General features: G+C 35.9%; 1 protein-coding gene across 1 annotated transcript; it reads left to right on the top strand.

Moving 5' to 3' along the window:
* Positions 1–1848: 1848 nt before the first annotated feature.
* On the top strand, positions 1849–7571 carry LOC137385328 (uncharacterized). The gene is made up of 8 exons (XM_068071777.1): positions 1849–1995; positions 2822–2980; positions 3882–3988; positions 5696–6100; positions 6235–6454; positions 6554–6693; positions 6824–6909; positions 7412–7571. Exons 5-8 carry the CDS (start codon positions 6445–6447, stop codon positions 7569–7571), a joined length of 396 nt encoding a protein of 131 aa, XP_067927878.1. The 5' UTR covers positions 1849–1995; positions 2822–2980; positions 3882–3988; positions 5696–6100; positions 6235–6444.
* The last annotated feature ends 6728 nt before the right edge of the window (positions 7572–14299 follow it).

Raw genomic sequence — 14299 nt, 5'->3', positions numbered from 1 at the left:
TTGTAGCTGGTTGTATACCCTGCAATCAGAGAAAAAGAGCACCGGTAAATCCTGTGTATCCATTGAAACCTTTAGAATGTGAACATCCATTTTCAAGAGTCTGCATGGACATTTTGGGACCTCTTCCAGTTACAGCTAGTGGAAACAAGTATTTAGTTGGTTTTCAATGCAGTTTCACAAAATTAACAATCGCGAGACCAATTCCAGATAAAACTGCTGTAACTGTTGCAGAACAATTCATTGAATTTCTGGTGCTACCAAATGGTACACCAAATGTTATTTTGAGTGACAATGGCCAAGAGTTTGTGGCTGATGTAATGGTAAAATTGGCTGAAATTCTAAAAATTGACAAGCGGACCATTAGCCCTTTCTGTGCTCAGACAAATGGTGAGATTGAACGGTGGTTCAATACATTCAGTAATTTGATGTCCACCATAGTGAACCGTACTCAAACAGACTGGGATGTGTTGACAAAATTTGTACTACATAGCTACAACAATACTGAACATTCAAGCACCGGATTTTCACCTAACTACTTACTTACTCTATGGACATGACTTAGACATACCTTTCGACTTGTGTGTACCTACTACAATGCCTAAATCATACAGTGACAATAAGGACTTCATACAAAGCATGAAAGAATCATTGGCACACGCATGGGCAGTGACACGTGACCACATAGAAAGTGCCCAGCATGAATACAAGTACTATCATGACTTGCGTGTTAAAGGACCATACTATGAGATAGGAGATATTGTATACATATTGGTACCTAGAGTGGCGGAAGGCCAAGCTAAGAAACTCTCAAAACAATTTCATGGGCCGTATGTTGTGACAAAATTGAAAGGCCTGAATGCCTACATTAGAGCTTTAGGCAACTCAGGAATGCCTGTGGGTGTAGAGTTTGTTACACATTTGCAAAGACTAAAGAAAAGTAAACCTCCAGTGACTAATGACTTTCAAACACCTACATATGTATCTATGAAGCGCGGTACCGACCCAGACACTTTGAACGATGACTCTAAGACTACGCATACTACTGACTCTACTGACGCAGACAGTAACAAACCTAGCCATTCTTATAACTTGAGATCGAGACACTAGACTGATTAGCTTTACAGGTATATTAGAATAGACCTTATCTAAAATGGTAATGATCTTTTTAGCTAAATTAATAGACTTACCTATTGTTCGCTAAATTGGTGAACAGCTTGACTAATGATCACCTTTATTTTCGGTATGCACTGAGGCTAGCTCTTTGGAACTGCGGCAACTACTGCTTTCTACAGCTGTTGTGAAGGCCCGTCATCAATTTAGACCCATGCTAGCCAAGATAAGTTTTCAATGCTATACTTTGTAACTGATTATTCTGAATATTATTGATAGAAACGTAATCATCATAGATTTTTCTGTAGCGGAAATTTACCAGCTTTTGACTTGGCTGCTCATTTTAGCTTTTTAGTCACTGAATGGTGTAAAATTGACACTGATTGGTGGTCCTTTTGTTCAAGTCTCTTCCGATTGGTTGCTGCAATTAGTTGTATGTCTTGAAAATTTATTGGTTGAATGATACAACATAGAGTGAAAATATGAAAAGATACCCTTCCGTAGATGTTCAAATAAAAAAGTATGCCTTTTGTAATGAATTCAAAATCAATTGCTCAATCATAGCTTAGTGTTGCTTTACTGTTAGTATGGCACAGGAGACTTGATAATCTCAACCGATCAGGTTGCATATTGTAAACTTGTAAGCTGGATGCATACTGAGTTATCTAGTATGTCAGCAATGCAATGGAATGTGACCTGCAGGGACCACACTGGAGTGAAGCACAGAAGATACTTAAACTGGCTGTGAAAACCTCATCAAGTTTGATACCTGTCAGTGGGCCTAGTGGTCAGGGAATGCAAGCTGTGCAAGGGTTATCTTCTCTACACACTCATACTTCCTTTGCAGAAGCCAAAGTACAATACACATTAAGGAAGATTTACCTGGTGAGCTAGTTGCATATGATTGCATTGTAACCATAGCAGAGAGGCTAGTACATGTCACTCATGATTGCATTGTAACCATGGCGCAGAGCCTAGTACATGTCTCTCATGCTTGCATTGTAACCATAGCACAGAGCCTAGTACATGTCTCTCATGCTTGCATTGTTACATAGCAGAGACTAGAACATGTCACTCATGCACACTTGAGCATGTACACTCTTTCAAGTGCTGATTTTACTAAAGACATTGGCTTATTTTGAACAACACGCCAAATAGGTGACAGGGCAAACAAAGGCCTCTGGTTCTTCAAGTCGCTGTTTAATTTTAAGCATGTGGCGTTGCTCTTTCGAAACAATATGACCAAGTGTAGACAACTACTAAAGGTAAGCTGGAGGTGGCTAATTTTAGTCAAGTATTAAAACCAATATAGAGAGCAGCTGTTGGCTGCTGGTTTAGAACACCTGACCTGCGAACAACAAGTTGGGGTTTCCATTCCTAAAAGGCTACTAGTGGTGACAGAAATAACATCCAACCGTAAATTGCTCTCTGCAACCGGGCATATCTACAGTCGCTGAGGTTTCCTTGCCACTGAATTCAGACATGTTCAGTCAAGCTCACGGAGCCATTGTTTCTGCAATGCTGACTCTTAAGAACACTCGCTGCCTCTGCTTGCAGTGAGCTAGGCAGACATACTCTATCTTCAAGGGATTCCTCACACAAAAGCATGTTGTACATTACCACATTTGGGTTGTAGGGTAATATAACTAAAGTTTCAACTTTATTTCCCTATTCTTCAGGATTTTGCTATTATTATACCTCACTCTTCTAGGTCGTACTCTGGATTTCTCATTTGATGTTTCTTCGACTCCTGTGATTGGTGAACAGTTTTTTGTGTCAGCTAATAAAAAGCATGCTGCCGTGCCCAAACATGCTCCTGGAGATAACAAGCGCAGTGCTGCCCTCAGTAGTCCTAGTTTGTCGAGTGCAGGTAAATGGATGAAAGCCTAGTGGCAAGTCATTTACTATACTAGAGCAACTGAGAAACAATGATATGAACAGCTGGTACAAATATTGCTTTTAACACTAAAAAAATTAGAAAGTGAGGATATTTCTGGTGCAGACAATGCCCAAGAGAATGCTTTTTTAATCTATGCTAGTATTGGCCCTTGTCCATTTGTTGGGATAATTACGCTCTGGCTATGGAAAGTGGACAATTAGCTTAGTTGATTAAAAGTCTCAAAAACTGAATGTCATGAAATAGAGCCCCATCTCGGCCAACATTTTAGTTATCTCATTAAACGCATGTACATAATTTTGTGATTGTCTAAAAGTTAACACGTTCAAAACAATTGTTATTGTAACACAAAAATAAAGGCTTTGACATTCATACTGCACTTTATCATTTCTGACAACTTAAAATCGATTCAAAAGTCACCTTTTATTAACTACAAATTTGTCAGTCCTATTAACAAATCTCAAATGAATTGGATTTCAAATTGAAGAAATTACTATGGAAATTGTACTCTGTCCAATGAAGACTGCTCATTTCAACCAATCAAATAGACATCAAGTACTTCTTATTAGTCAATTACCAAGACTTGTGTGTTATGGAGAGAGCAGTAGACACCATTAAAAATGAATGACCAATGGTAATAAAGAAAAATACTTGGAACTGTTCTTTCTGTTTTAATTATATACAAGCTGAATGATGTATTTCAGTAAATGAAAACAAAAGTACATTTTTAGCTCAAAAATATTCACAGTAAAGAATAATTTTATCAGTAAAGAGCTTTTTGGTTTGTTCGATTATTTTCATTGTGATAAATATTCTAAGAGTTTTTTGCCACTTCAGCTACCTGTGTTCCTCATGGTGTGTCACATTCTTTCAGACAGCTGTGGGAATTGGCCCCATCACTCACAGGCTAGAGTTAGAGATCGCCTAATCAACCTACCAGCCACTCTTGGACATGGTCTAGGCGTTATTAAGAGTCCATCGGTAAGTTGTCTTTCCTTGTGTGTCTGGTTTACATTCTATTGATAAACCATTGTCATTGGATTACCATCCTGACAAGTATTGTGGGTCTGCAAGCACCTCCAAGCTGCAGCAGCAACTATCCTGCAAGCTTGCGGGTTTAAATCTCCTAAAAACTTGCGTATTTGCATTGCCTCTTGTAAGGCAGGCATGAAGGCTACAGAAAGGAGTCCATATATAACGTAAAAGCATTTCTTACGACCTTTTGAATGATTACATAAATCTGAAACTAATTGGCATACTATAAAGACAAATAATTTTTAGTAAAAGGTAATTTTCAATGCACATTTGCTTATAACAATAATGATGATGATAAAGTGTCTATTCTGTGCTAGCCTTAGATTCATGCCACAGTATTTAGTTGGCAAGCGGGTGGTTGTATGCTGAAAATGTTGTAAAAAATGTAAATTTTTAATAAACTTATTGTCGCCGAGTCTACCTTAATGGTAGCATCTCCCATGAATTTTTCAAAAGATGTTTTAGATACCTCAAGGTCGCCTTGCTTCAGTTGTTTAAATTTTTGCTTTCTCTCACAGCAGTGACATTGCTGAATAACACCTTAACTGATAGGTAACACTTAGCCTGAAGGCTGACAGCATCCGTATTGCAATATTAAAGATGTAGTTGCGTCAAATTTAAGTTGATCTTAAAAGAAAGCATTTTTTTTCTCTATCAGTTGATATGTTGTTTGTTGTGTTACTCGATCGCATTGCCAAGATATTTGAAGATTAAAACTGAAAATATCTGATCGCCGTAAAAACGCTCAGGCCACAAAAACGTGCCCAGACTTGCCCAAAATGATGTCACGTGTTAGTTAACCTATCTCTATATCTCGTATTCACATCGGCTATTTGCGATTAAAGTCTAGTCCTACGCGGCTCTATTGTCATATATCTTATTTTGTATTTGCTCATGTTGGCTAGAATAAAATTTTAAATCCAGTTACAGATGCATTATTATGAATGTTTCGAAAGCCTCAAATAACAAAAATTGAAAGTTTGTTCTACTCACTTTCTCCAAATGCTGTGTAAACATTTGGGTACCGACTACCAATTCTACCGGTCTACAGTAATTAGGTCAAGCAAACTAAGTTGATCCCGGTCTCTGTGTCGGCGCAGTTCTCAATTGCTACTCGCACGTGAAACTACTAGCTGATCAAGCTACTACCGATATACCGGTATTGCAAAAATACGAATAACTTTGGCTCATAAATTCCAACTTTCGTTGTGTTTGACAGAGACTAAAGTGAAAAGGCAAATCATTATTTAGTAAGTCAATATTATTTTCATTTGTTTTGATCTGTTGCTCTATAATTTAAAACAACATTAGTCATACTATTTTAGTTCATAGTTGCAGAACGCTGTTGTAGTTCATTCGACTGGTTTACTAGTCGATCTGTCATTTCAATGGACGAAAATACTTTAAGTATGAAATATTAATCGTGGTTATACAGCTGTAGTTATTCAACTTACTTCACTTTTTTGTATCTTTAAACTTTTTAGTTTTAAGATAAGGTAGACACACCACGTATTTGTACAAACATAAATCTCGGCCATATTATGGATATTAAGCATTTTCTTCAAAGTCACATTAGGTTACACACTTGAATATTTTGATATTTTTCTATTTGTTAAAAATAGTCTGCATAACCACTTCAATGTTTCGTTGTAGCAGTGAAATGTCTTCAAGTCGACATTGGGCTCTCTCCTGTGCCGCAGCTAATTGTGAAGAGACCAAACATCTATTTGCTTGGCCTCGGGGAAGGACATCAACAGATGTACAGCGAGCCAAATGGACAGCATTTGTGAAGAAGCATGTAGCAAATTTTCGATATAACACCGCATCTAGAATTTGCTTCCGGCATTTTACTGAGGAATGCTTCTGCAACTACCACCAATACAGGTACCAACAAGGAGAAGATATCCGGCTCGTGTTAAAGAAGCACTCGGATATAATTCCCACACGAAACCTGCACATTAAAGCTGATTCTGTTGCTACCTCAAGGAAGCAGAAGCCAATTACCCTTTTGTCTACAAGAGAGCGCAGAGCAGTGGTGCGAGACTTACTTGCTGATGGGTAAGTGGTGTAAGATGTGATATAACACAGTACTAGGAATCCTTGAATTTCACAAGTTGTGTTATGAGCTTCCAATTTGAAAATATAAAACAACTCGTGTTTTACGGAAAAAAATTCTTGTCTATATATTACAGTGTTCCTGCAGTGCCTAGGACAGCAACCTTTTTTCCTCATTCACGATCGAAAATACCAGTTCGTAATCCTCAGCCTGCCGAGTCCTTTGGACCTGGAAAGTCCTCTAAGGTTGACAAAGGGACTTTTTTCTAGCTACGGACTTTCCTCTATTTTCTAGCTACGGAAATGTCTTCACCGTCTTAAGTATCGGTCGATTTCAACCCAGACTGATGCTAAACAGTGAGTACAATTAACTTGTTTCATATGGTTGGACGGGATTCTTTTTTACAATATATATTGATAGTCTATAAACATTTATTCACCGGACTGATCTTCCAGCCTCACCTCCATCTAAGAGAAAAATGCCAGTAGTCGATGAAGCAAGCTCCATTCCTTCTACATCTAAGCAGTTACAACGTTATTTTCTAATTATGGAAAGTGATACTAGTGATGAGATGCAGGAACGAGAGGAAGATCTGGTAAGTTACAAATACTTTGATAAAATTTTATAGCAATTTTTCCTTTTCTCATGCTTCTTTTACGTTAAAAACTTAGATGAGTTTCCTAAAATGCCATAGCACTTTTCTTCATTTTCTATGCTTCTTTTAGGGTAAAGCCTTGGATGAAGAAGAGTGGGTGCCAGATTCAGATAACAGTGAGATGGAAGACGAGGTTTCAGAAGAAAGCTTTGAGGGGTAAGAAATATAGTAGCTGCTAGTTCGTATTTGATAATGCGTATCATTTCATCGATTATATGTACTCACTGTCTTTACAACAATATTTATTTTAGCCTGCTTGCAGAAAGTATGTGTGTGCTTCCTGAAAAAGCTAAACATAGGCTTGCCTTGTCATATGCTTGCTGCTTTCTCATGCCTGCCTAACAACGCTATTTTACATTCAAGTGTTTCACTTAATTGCCGCAAACCAAACTGTAGAGCTCTGCTAGATATTTTGTAGTTGGTAGCTGCTGTTAAATCTTTTACTATTTATTAACTGTAAAAATGATTCATTTTCTAAATATTTCAATATTTTTAAATTTTAAATATTTACAATATTTCAACCTTACAATATAAATATTGTAAAGTTTCAATTTTTCTTCTTTATACACTATTGAAGGCTTAATCCAGTGCTTGATTTTATATTACAAAAGTATTGTCTGATCTTTGCTAAAAATGTATATTTTGTTGGCGTTCACAGGGAGCGACCTTGGCAGAAACAGCCAAAATATATTGTGGAGCATAGCCAGCTTCAAAAACTCCTTGAAGTATGCCCTATGTGTGCGGGTCACAGTGCTGTGGAATTGGTGGATAGACGTGGGGCGTACATTCGCTACATCACTCCGTTGCTTCACCTGTAACCACACGAGAACTTGGTCAAACTCTGACAAGTTTTCCAGATTTCCAGTCATCAACCTTCTTATTTGTGCCGCCATATGCTTGACAGCATCACTGCCAAAAAAGTCAGTCAAAATAAGCCAGTCTGCCAGACAATGCTTTGGCAAATGTGGCAAGACGATGAAGTGTTTAATTTTTGTCATTCATCTTTTGTTAATGATTATAGCAACAGATCCGTTGATGAGGTAGAGGAAGCAGCCAGACAGAAGAGACAAGAAGTTTGTTAAGCCACATTTTTTCCATTGTCTGACTGTATTCCTGTGATTTTTCTCTGTTCGTAGTTTAACTCTATTTGCTACATTTATTTTGCTGTTCGCCGTTTGCATTCATTGTCTTTTACTTTTTTATTTTTGTATGTATTATACATTGCCTACAAAGTTTAAATGTATAAATATATTAATTTATATTAAATGTAAATTTATATCTTTGTAGTATATTTGCAAAGTATATAAAAATCACTCCACTGCAGCAAATTCAAACTCTGTATGCGCCATATCTGCATATTCATCATCATCTTCAGTGCCAGGGTATGCAGCTCGCACCATGTTATACACACATGCTGGTAGTGGTCGTCGCTCTCCCCTCCTAAGTCCTGTTGGATATGTCCAGAATATCAGAGATCCACATGTATAAGCGCATAGTCTCCTCTGCCTACACACCATGTTGTAGATCTCGCGTTCTTGCAGCCTTTCAGATGGTACCAGGCTCTCCGCATCTGGATACTTGGGCACTAACAAAATATTATACTTTTACAGTATCTTGACAACTTACTTGAAGTAAGCAGTAAAAATAGCAGCTACAAACCTCATAAGCTTACCATGGTAGTGGCAGTAGTTATAATGAGCCACTCTCAATGGACCTGGCTTTATAAGGTCTTTTATTTCGTCAGCTTCGGTGACGCATTTGATACCAGTTTGCGGAATGGAATGCCACATGTCGTGGTTTGTGCAGCATACGTGCATCTCTTTTTTTCTCCACGCATGGCAATTCTCACACTTGCACCACTGCTGAACTAGTGGGGCCACGTAAACATCCTGTAATCAATAAAACAAACGTAATGATTACACGCATTCATCGATGTCGTTCTAAGGTGTATTTACGGTAAGGTTTCAATTTGGGAGTCAATTAGATTGCTAATCTAAAATCATGATATGAGTAAACGTTTAACAAAAATATAGGTATGTAAAATATATAAATACAAAACCAGCAATTCGAAGCTTTGTTTTTGGTAGTTATTGATGAGCAATGATCAATCGATTTTACCCACTTCCTACGAGTGAAAATAATTTGTAATCATGACTCTAATTTACCAAAGATTCGAAAAAAATATTAAAGCTAGGTAAAATGGCAGATAAGCTATGAAATGATGATTGGAGATAACAAAGAATTATCATTTTATTAATTAGTATATGTATTTATGACTATAAAAATATTACATTTTCCTAAAGTATAGAAGACTTTAAGTTAATTTACCTCCATTCTGTCTTGCTCTGCAGCAAACTGCTGACGCCTGTCAGCTTTCACCATAGGCTGTCTACTCCAATCTTTTAGTAAAAGTTGCTCAGATAACTCTGAGTCGCAGTCGCTCGAACTTGAAGCCATTTTAAAACTATGTATAACTTGTATGTAGTAATTGTTGAAAAGCGTTGAATCAGTAACGATGAGAATTCTCTAACGAATGAGAATGAATTCTCTAACGATGTGAATCTTCGAGATCACAGACAACGCGTTTTTTGAGTGATAACATTTATTACGGCCTATATAAAAATTTCGCGCTCATGATTGGCTAACGAAGCGACCTCATATTTATCGCTCGTGGTTTCGTTTCAGATACCTTGCTTGTGACGTCACGAAACAGGCACCCGCTGGAACGTGAGCTTTTTAAAAGAGGGCCTCATTCAAACGCATATATCTCTGGACAGAGTCGGTCTACAAAGACAAAAATGGCATCAAATTGTAGCTGATGTTTTAGCCTTTTATGGGTCCTAATTTTATTAAATGGACTTTTTTGACGCAACTACATCTTTAAATCAATATAGTAGACGTATTACAGTATATACGTATATACGACAGTATATAGTATAACATAAATAATCTGTTCCAGGAACATTTACGTTATAAGAATTTTATGTTATATGAACAGTAAAATACGTGTAATTTGCCTAATCCATTTCAAGATCTTTCCAAACTCACACCTTCGGCCATGCAAGAAGGAAAAACTTGTCCTAACTTTTTTTTTAGGAATGTACCATACTGCAGTATTATAGGTTTGCATCGACAACTGGTCTCCTTTTTCTGATCAACTTCACTGGTTTTTTAGACCATGTGGTAAATTTACAGTAAACTGATGGAGTGCACATCTTCGACGTTCATTTACAACAATTTGCTTACTTTTTTTAAACAGCCAAGTCTATACTGCAGAGTAAAGCTAATAAAAAGTATGTTGCATCTTTACAATAAGGCTAAACAAAAGGATATGTCTACTATAAAAAAAAATCTATACCGCAGAGTAAAATTATTAGAGAATATTTTATACGTCTCTATAATACAAAACAAAAAATGTTTTCACTATAAAAAGAGCGATACTACTTGTTCTTAATTTATCTGTCTTCAAGGGTCAAGGTTAAGATATAAGATAACTTTCAACAATACTCTAACTCGTGACATTCAGATTGGTAGACCAACGCTATAACACCTGCACAAATCAATAGCCTTCAAGTATTTATGAACAATTGCGTAGCTACTCCGTTCTTTGTCGACACATCTGATGATTTATCACGGTGAACTAAAATTTCAAGAAAGTTATATAATAGGTATAACGCTATACGCATGTCGTTTTTCTCTCTCGCAAATGCGGCAAAAGAGGTTACCATTCGAATCGAATTTGAAAACTGGCCTGACTTGACACTTTACATTATATAGAATTTTTTACGTCGTATGAAGCGAAAACTTTGCATAAATTATTTATGTTATCTGGAATTCATGTTATAGGAGCGTCTACTGTATTAAAAATAACGAGTAACAATATCAATACATAACAATCAATATTAATAATTTTTTGTTTCACATTATTACTGTCGTGAGATGTTGGTTAAATATAAATTCAAATATGTTATTTGAGACATTGCTGTGTCATTGCGTATCATATTGCGGGTCGGTATTGAAAAGCTACTTTGGAGTTGCCTTTACATTAAGTTAAAATTTTCTACTTTATTTAGAATGTCACATACGATTTGTTCCTCTTTTAAAGTAAACTATGACTGCTATTTGTCGCCTTTATTCCTTGCTGACATAATTTTAGTCTTTTGTTACTCACTTTGGTGGGTTAACCATGTCTAATCTATTAAAAGGGTAACTTCATTGATTTCAACTTAGTGTTTGCAACATAAAGAGACATTTTTTTAACATAAATAATATTTTCTTTTTTCATGTAGCAATCTCCTTTTACATATATATGATTTTTTTAAATATTAAGCTTATAGAATGAATCCATAGATATATAAACCTAGATTGGCCAATAATAGCTATTCCTACTTGTTGCCTTGTCAGACTTAAATAGCATGACGTAACGTCATTGTATTGTACCTCATGCTTGACTGCACTGCTAGTAACAATGAAGCTTATGAGGAGAATTTGACAAAATTACATTTATTTTCACATATAAATCGAAATAAAGAGATTCCAATCTATGGCGGCTTTCCGTTTTTGAGCTTTTAAATTCTTGTAATCATCTTTCCACATATTTTGCACCTACAACACAACAGAATAAAACATGGTGAATATATTGATACCAAATAACTGTTATGTGAATTTTGTTGCAAGTCAACCTTTAAGCTACAAAGAACGGTCCACCGCAATACTATTGAGGCATTTACAACGAGGGCATCCTGAGGAATTTAAAAGCGCGTCTAAGAACCTTCAATCCAGCAAACTTATTTTATTTTTAGTTTCTTTCACTAATACTAGAAGTTTTAGGGAAGTGATGGATTTTTGCTTTCCACTATGCTGGGTTATCTATTTCTATATTTGTAAAGTATTTCTTAACTAATCTCTTGTTGATTGTAATTGCAGTTGAAAATAAAATTTGTAATAAAAACACTAGCCAAATTATGCCATTAATCTATCACCCATTGAATAGCCTTGATTCACCAATGTCTAGCCATAAATTGTAGATTGCATCTATAAACCAAGCCACAAAATATAATGATTGGTGTGATAAGGGTTTCTTCTATCTCAGTTTATTGATCACGTAGCCTGTAAGGTTATAGGGAGTGAACATACATATAGTAAATGGTTCATTAGCCTGTGCTGTGTATGCCCTTCATACCAGACCTATGATTTACAAGTTTTTAAGTGTCCATAGAGTGAGTCCATAGAGTGTCCATAGAGTGATAATGCAGTGTAGATACACGATTGTTTGATATTCTCAACTATTGTCAATGATAAAGGTGAAGGCAGTTATTGATGTAATGCCAACTTAAAAAATGCGGCTTAAAATAAAAAGTTTATTAACTTGATTATAGACTGCACATTTCTTGTACTTGTATATAAATGTATATTTACTAAGTGTCCTAAGAGTGTGTTACATAGAAGGCTTATTTTGTGTGATTTTATCTGTAGAGCAGGTGTGTCTCTCCGAGAGTGTCTATAACATGAAATACACAAGCAGAACTACCCTTGACATTTATTTTATTTCTTTTTGTCAAATGTGTTTTGAGTGTGAATACACTGAGTTGGTGTGCTATGTTATTTTTTATTTCCCTTGTACTTTTAAAAGTACTCTTAATTTAGCAATTTGAGAAATACATTAAAAACCCTTCAATTAAATGTAGCCATCTGGCTTGCTCACCTTTTTCGACTGGCATCTCACATGCTCACCTAATTCGACTGGCATCTCACATGCTCACCTTGTTCGACTGGCATGTTCAACTCTATTTATGGTATCACTTTTAGCCGGGTATCTCACAGTACTAATATCCATGGAACTTTGCAGGATGATTCCCCAGGTAAAAAGTGCATGCTCTGTTCAGACAGCAAATACGCAGTCAGATGAAACCGAAGCATTCGTTGCTACATCTCTCAAACAGGAGCTAACGCTGACAGCTGAGGAAGGAGTTGTCTTCGCTAAAAAACTCTCAGAAATCAATCGTAAGCAAAATGCTAACAGGTCTTTGATATTTGATGGATATGTTCTGTTTGAAGATTGTTTTCAATATATCTAGAGTGATCATTGCGACAAAATTATTTTATAGATGATTTCTACTTTATGGTGTTTTCTAAAACTATCTCATAATTAGAGCACTTCATTTGGCTGCAAAAGTATTTGGCTTTAGTTAACCTCATTGTGGGCTATTGTGTAATCGCTTATAACGAGAAATATTACCATAAACTTGCATGAAAAGTTCAACTGCTGCCATTAAAAATTCTCAGTTGATTTCTTATTATTTTTGCAGTTGATTATTACAAATAAAAGTTCACATTCTATTCTAGATTTTTTAAAGCAGCAGCTCCCTGTATTATTATGTTACTTTTCATGTTTTTTGTACTTATAATATACTCTGTTGGTTTGTTTCAAAGTTTCCCGGTGAATGTCCTGTGCTTGTTGCCATATATGGTGCAGAATTATGAAGAGCCAATTGACACTTGTTTGGAGGCCCCTGACAACATTGCACAGGTGATTTTGTCAATTGTATTTATGGAAAAAGTATGAAATGAAGACCTCAAGCTGTATGCCTACGCGTAGGGAGCTTGAACATCCGTTTAGTTTAAGAGGACTATCAAAGCTATATACTATCTTTGAAAGCCAACATTGCAATGTAAAAAACTGTGTTCTATTTTTTTTCTTTGCTTATATTTTTGCTTATCTGTTTAATTTTTTTGATTTATAAAAACCAAGTTATATAATTAAACTGATATTGCTAATTTTTATTAAGTTTGTTACCATCTTTCAATGAGGCTTTGACTCACCAAAATCCTTTTTTAAAAGTTTTGTCTAACTTGCCATCCAAAATTTCAAATTTGTCGCTCTACTTTTTTTAAATCTTTCTTTCAATGATTTATTATTGTCTGCCTGCAATAGCCCCACTCGCTGTAAACATAGGTATATAGATATAAGCATAGGGCTCCTTCACGCTATTGATAGCACTTTTAACATTTGAGTTGTTAAAGGATCACATAAAAATACTATAATAGTGTTTTTATAGCCAAGAAACCAGCATCACATTCACAACACAATGGTATCGCAGCTCCTTGATATAGTCTGTATTGCATCATACATATGCATGTGTTTAACTACATTACCGCCAATTCCAAGATCAAGGTCTAATAGAATTTATATACAGTTTAATATCTGGTGCATTTAGGATTTCTGGTTACATAGACCTGCTGTGGTTGGATGTGAGTAGCTCTATGGATGTTACTGGTAGCATTATTCTATGATTCCTTGAGCCAAAGAAAGATGTCATCTTCTAGATAGGTAATATGGAAACTAGAAAGGTTTTGCTAGAAATACTGCTTCTATGTGACAATTGTTTGGCTAAAGAGATACTAGATGTGATACTGAGAGGAGGTTGATACTTGTAAGTTGTGCTAGATTCATGATCACAATCTTCAACAATAAAGCTGGTATGTACTTAGTAATTGTATTGTTTTAGTTTACACAAAGCTTGGTATTTTTGTAGATGGCTCTTGA

This window comes from Watersipora subatra, chromosome 1 (assembly GCF_963576615.1).
Source record: "Watersipora subatra chromosome 1, tzWatSuba1.1, whole genome shotgun sequence".
NCBI classification, from domain to species: domain Eukaryota; kingdom Metazoa; phylum Bryozoa; class Gymnolaemata; order Cheilostomatida; family Watersiporidae; genus Watersipora; species Watersipora subatra.
This window is presented reverse-complemented; position numbering and strand designations above follow the sequence as displayed.